The sequence below is a fragment of the Mesoplodon mirus genome (assembly GCF_964341445.2).
Source record: "Mesoplodon mirus genome assembly, chromosome: 5".
Lineage (NCBI taxonomy): Eukaryota > Metazoa > Chordata > Mammalia > Artiodactyla > Ziphiidae > Mesoplodon > Mesoplodon mirus.
The window spans coordinates 44,478,069-44,484,203 of NC_138980.1; the positions used below are offsets into that span (position 1 = coordinate 44,478,069).

Sequence of the window (6,135 nt, forward strand, 5' to 3'; positions counted from 1 at the left end):
CTCGGCCTCAGTGCCCACCTCCCCACCCCACCTCCTCCTTTCTAGCTTCTCTGAGCCTCATTCATTTCCCCAAACACCAACCCCCTGCCCTGCCACCAGTGGCTGCTTCCTCTGTCCCAAGGTCACCCAGCAACCCTCGGTTCAGCCGCCTTCTCCAGGGGTGCCTGAGCGTGCCCCATCGCAGCTGACACCTCTGCGGGGTCACTGCTGCTCAGGCATTCGTCTCCCCCAACAGGCTGGGAGATCCAGGAGGGCGGTTCCAGGGGTGAACCCTCCATCCCCCGCCTCTCCAGAGGGGCGGGGGTGGCGTGGGACGGGGGACTACAGCAGGCACTCAATAAATGTTTGTTGGGTAAATGATGAATCCCGGGTTCCCCCACTTGCAACTGGTGGCTTCTTGCGGGTGTGGTCTAAGCCCCAGAGGGAAACGGCTAGATTGTCTAAATTCCCACTGGACGGATGGGGGCACTGAGGTCCAGAGAGGTCAAGGAAGTTGCCGCCGCGGGGTCACATGCGTTAGAATGCCAGCCTCTGCTAGGTCTGATGCTTTTTTTGCTTATCTCCTGGTGGCGCTGCCTCCCGAACACAAACCCGGGGCCAGAGGTCAGAAAAGGAGGGCTCTTCTAATGAATGGGGAAACTGAGGTCGGGAGACGCAAGAGTGCCTCCCAACGCCCCAGCCCCCACCCCCCCAGGCCACAGAGCCAGCTGGCAGTGGCTTGTGACCTGAGAGCTGGTTAAGGTCGCTGGACTGAATCCCTGCTGTGCGACCTCGGGTTTGTGACTTTCTCAGACTCCAGCCTCAGTTTCCTTATCTGACGAAAGGGCGGACTGACATCCCCAGCCTCCCCAGCTTGCCTTAGGGGTGAGCTGAAGCAGGGCTGCGGTGGCGCTGCGAAGGCACGAGGCATGTATTAATACACATTAATTAATATTAATATAGCACTAGTAAAAGTATTGACACAACGAGATGAACTTATGGTGAGCGCTCAAAGGCTGTCGCTGCTCATATGATTAGAGCTGCTGGTGGAGAGGTCGAAACCCTCAGCCCGTTTCTCCCACGGAGCCTCAGTTTCTCTATATGTCAAATGGACATACCCTCTTCCCAACAGGCGAAAAGCACTTTGAGATGCGGGTGGACAAGTGGGAGTCTCCGGAGCGCGCACCTCCCTCCGCCTCAGTTTCCCCTGGTCCGCCAAAGCCCCGAGCCCGGCACCCAAACAGATTCGCCAAAGCCCCGACCCCGGCACCCAAGCAGATTCATTCACTCCGCCAGCGCCCTCTGCCCGCCCGCGCAGGGGCCTCACCTGGAGCCCACGGCGCCGCAGCAGGCTCGGCTCGTCCATCGCCGGCTAGTCCGCAATGCTCGCTTGCGCCCTGCCCCGCCTCAGCCTGCCAGGCCCCGCCACACCCTGCCGTTGGCCAAACCGGTCAGCTGACGAGGCCTGACCCCGCCCCTCTCCGAGAGCTGGTCTCGAAAGGCCCGCCCCCTTCGGGCGAGCCTGCCCCGCCCTTTCAGGCCCCGCCCCACCCCTAGAGCCTAGAAGTAAACATTTTTCAATGAATCTTCCTAGAAGGGAGAGTTATCTCCATTTTGCAAATGAGGAAACTGAGGTTCAGAAAAGTTAATTCATGTTCCCCGGGGGGCACACAACAAGGATGAGGCGAGTGGAGCACTCACGTCTGTGCAAAATTTAAGAAGCGCCCACAAAAAAAGTCAGTAATGAAGATACACAACATTTTAATACAATAGTTTAACGAATCGAAACCAATACAAAAATGCATGATGAGCTAGACATCAACATTTTAAATAAAAGCAGGATCAGATTCTGCCCTTGCACGACCCTGCCTTCTTGCCTCACTACAATCCTGGCCCTTGTCCCAATAAAACTTTATTTACAAGAATAGGTGGCCACTGTAGTTACCAGTTTCTTTTCTGAGGATGGCTGCCTTTGCTGAGCGCCAATTGGGCACCCAACTAAGTGCCTCTTGAGGACCTCCTCTCACAGGTATCTGATGATAATTGTTCAGCCTGACTTTGCAGAAGGGAAAGGGAGGCTGGGAAAAGCCCCAAGTCCCAAGATGGCACCCATATTCTCTCTTTCACTGGGACTCCCACTGTCTCTGCAGCTGCAGGGTCCCTTGGTTACCAACTGTTCGACCTGGACATTAGAGTATGTTCTCAGATTGGAGGGAACCCTAGCTAAGGTCTCTGGCTAATCGCCTGTAAGGTACAGTAGTGTCCCACCAAGTTATGGTGGCCAGATTGAGCACATAAAAATACAGGACTCCAAGGCCAAATTTGCTTTTCTCACACGTTTTGAAATTGACATGTAATTTACCTACCATAAAATTCACCTTTTTAAAGCGTACAATTCTGTGGTTTTTAAACATATTCACAGAGATGTGCAATCATCACCACTATCTAATTCCAGAACACTTTCATCACCCCCCAAAGAAACCCTATACCAGTGAGCAGTCACTCCCCATTCTCCCAGCCCCTGTTAAAGACCAATCTTTCTGTCTCTGTGGATCTGCCTGTCCTGGACATTTCACATAAATGAAATCATACAACATGTGGCCTTTTGTGTCTGGCTTCTTTCACTCAGCAAGATGTTTTCAAGATTCATTCTCGTTGCAGCAAATGCCACTACTTCATTCCTTTTTATGGCTGAATAATATTTCATTGCATGGATAGACACATTTTGTTCACTCATTCATCCATTAATGGACATCTGAGTTTTTCCACTTTTTGGCTATTGTGAAGAGTGCTTCTGTGAACATTCATGTACAATTTTTTGTGTGGACATATGCTTTCGATTCTCTTGGGTCTATACCTAGGAGTGGAATTCCTGGGTCCTATGGTAACTCTACATTTAAATATTCTCAAAAACTACCAGACCGTTTTCCAAAGCAGCCACTGTTATGGGTTGAATTGCGTTCTCCCAAAATTCATAAGTTGAAATCCTCACCCCCAGTACCTCGGAATGTGACTGTATTTGGAGATAATGCCTTTAAAGAGGTAATTAAATAAAATGAGGTCATGTGGGTAGATCCAAATCCAATATGACTGGTGTCTTTATAAGAGGAGATTAGTATACAAACGTGTACAAGGGAAGACCATGTGAAGACACAGGGAAAAGATACCATCTTCAAGCCGTGGAGAGAGACCCTGGAAGAAATCAAACCTGCTGACACCTTGATCTTGTACTTCTAGCCTCCAAAACTATAATAAAGTAAATTTCTGTTGTTAAAATCACTCAGTCTGTGATACTTTGTTATGGCAGCCCTACGAAACTAATACAGACACCTGGTTAAATTTAATTTCACATAAACAATGAATACTTTTTCGGTATATGTCCTGTGCAATAATTGGGACATAGATATGCTAAAAAGCTGTGTTATTTATCTGAAATTCTAATTTAACTGGATGTTGTGTGTTTTATCTGACAACCCTACAATAAATAGACTTCATCTGGAGCCTGCATACCCCAGGTGATGGTAAGTTCACACCCTACCATGGCCAACTTTCTGTCTCTGGCTAGTTCTGCCTAAAAGTTCTGTAATCCAGGCTGGGGTGGACATGTGACCTAGAGTCCTTATCCATCTCAGTCACTGTGATTGGTTCAAGATGGAGATGTGACTCAAGCTCAGCCAATCAGAGTCTTCCCTGGGACTTTGGCTGGAACCCCGAGGAAAGAGAGGTTCCCTGTACCAGAGGTGGTTGGGCTGGACAGATGGGGAGCTGCTGGAGGGGAAGCCACCAGAGAGGTCTCAAATGCCCATGATCTATCTGGAGAACTTCCCAGAACTCCTTCCCAAATGACCTCTTCAAAGGGCAACAGGGAGCATTTATTGACTGTCCGACTGGAGGACTGACTGAATGCAATTTTTCCACGGTGAACACCTATCCTTCAAAATCCACTTCAAATTCTCTTTGAGAAGCATCAGAGAACATTTATTGAATGAATAAATAGATTTTTTTTCTTGCAAACTTCTACACATCCATCAAAACCCTCCTCAAGGGCTTCCCTGGTGGCACAGTGGTTGAGAGTCCACCTGCCGATGCAGGGGACACGGGTTCGTGCCCCGATCCGGGAAGATCCCACATGCCGCGGAGCGGCTAGGCCCGTGAGCCATGGCCGCTGAGCCTGTGCGTCCGGAGCCTGTGTTCCGCAACGGGAGAGGCCACAACAGTGAGAGGCCCGCGTACTGCAAAAAAAAAAAAAAATTGAATTATAATTGACCTACAACATTATGTTAGTTCCAGGTGCACAATATATTGATTTGATATTTCTATATCTTACAAAATGATCACCACTATGTATTCTTTAAAACATCCTCAATTGATCCTCTGGAGGCCTCAGAAAGTCCTGGTTGAGTGAATGAAAAATGTTCTTATTGGTGAAAAATGTTCTTATTAATAAATGTGTTTGTTAAATGAACTCATGGATTTTCTCCTTGCCAACTCCTACTCATCCTTCAAGATCCTCCTTAGATGCCCCTAAGGGGCACCAGGTCTCCTGACCACATGGAGAGAAGCTCAGCCCTTCTCGGGCTAAAGGTCACTACCCGCCCTTCCCACAGAAGGCGGAAGCTGAGGGGGTGGGGAAGTTCTGTGGTTCCTCCGATTACCGTTTCCTGGGGAGGGGGGCCTATGACCCTATCCTTCCTGCCTCGCCCTCCCCCAAGTTTGTGGGGCATCTGAAAGTGGGACAGCTCTGGGGACATATCCCAGCTGTGCTTCTGGGGCAGCTGGGAGGGCTTCCTGGAGTAGGTGGCAGGCAGGCCAAGAGAGGTGGGTGTACAAAGATTTGGCACAGGGAAGGTGGGCTGCGGTGAGCCTCAAGGTGAGCTTCCAACTGTGACCTCAAAAAGGGTAGAAACAACACCTGACAAGTGGCTGGAATCCTTCTCACACTCCTGCCATAGCTCCTTGGGAAAAAGCTCTTGGGAAAAAGCCCAGCCCTTCAGCCCAGCACTCAAGGCCCTGGCCCTCCCTACCATCTTCATCTCTCCCATGGAGCCCCAGACCTGCCATGTTCATCTTGCTGTTCCCCACATCATGTCCCCCAAACTTTTGCCTCTTCTGTGACCTCTGCTGGGAATGCCCTTTAATTCTACAAAGCCAGTTCAAGACCTCCCTACTCTGGGCAGCCCTCCCTGGTCCCCCGCAGGGCCCCCTTAACCTCTGCCCCTCCCTGCACCCAGTCCCTGACCTCAAGGAGCTGGGGGCATCAGTGTCCAGCTCTGCCCCACGCCCCTTGATGTTTTTCCAGTGACTGCTCTAACTTTGGGGGGATGGGAGAGAGGTGTGACAAGAGCAGAGGCCACTGCGAACCCCCAAAGAACGACAAATCATACTGGCTCTCTGGTGGGCAGCAACGCTCTTTTATCCACACTCTAGCCCATTTGCAGATGGGGAAGCTGAGGCCTGGGAGGCCCAACTTTCGGGAGGGGGTTTGGTGGGAGGTAGGGAGTAGCCCTGGGGCATGGGCCTTACTCTGGAAGGTGCAAAGCTCAGCCCCACTGTGGGGGGCGCCCTGCCTCAGGGTTTGCATCCATGTTTTCACCTCTAGCTGGGTCCCTGAGTGGTCTGGGTGTCTCTGGACTCAGTTTCTCCATCTGTGAAATGGGGCACCTGAGGTAGGGGTCTCAGGATCATTGAGGGGGGGCCATGGGTTTACCCTTATCTCCAATGGTCCCTTCTATCTTTATGTTTCTCTCCATTTGTGTCTCTGTCTCTTTCTGTCTCTGACCCTCCCCCAGGCCTCAAATCTACTCCGCCCCCTGGCCTGGCCTGGGCCCTGCTGCCTGTGAAGACTGTTCTGTGCAGGGTCACAGGGTCCCCGTCCCCACTGTGCCAGGCCTGGAACACTGCCTCTTTGTTCCGATGGCTCTGACTTCATGGCCTGCTGGGCGCCTGACCCTGGCCAGCCCAGCTGCCCCTCAGGACTGGCTCTCAGAGAAAGGGCTCCCTCCTGGCCTCTTGGGCCTCAGTTTCCCCAGATACTTTCCCCCAGGAGAGACCCTTACCCTGTTCTTTGCCCACCTGGGCTCCGAGAACATTCTTTTTTAGGTGAAAATCACATAACATAAAATTAACCATTTTAATATGTACAGTTCAGTGACATTT

At 51.1% G+C, this 6,135-nt stretch overlaps 1 protein-coding gene across 4 annotated transcripts in view; it reads right to left on the reverse strand.

Moving 5' to 3' along the window:
• MAST3 (microtubule associated serine/threonine kinase 3) overlaps positions 1-1,345 on the reverse strand; it is a gene marked incomplete at its 5' end in the record, with an annotated part of 38,484 nt that extends 37,139 nt beyond the window's left edge. For all 4 annotated transcript variants that reach the window (XM_082623981.1, XM_082623979.1, XM_082623983.1 and 1 more), the window contains one exon: positions 1,307-1,345. In XM_082623981.1, coding sequence (XP_082480107.1) covers positions 1,307-1,345 — 39 coding nt within the window. The remainder of the gene's footprint in view (positions 1-1,306) is intronic.
• Positions 1,346-6,135: the final 4,790 nt, after the last annotated feature.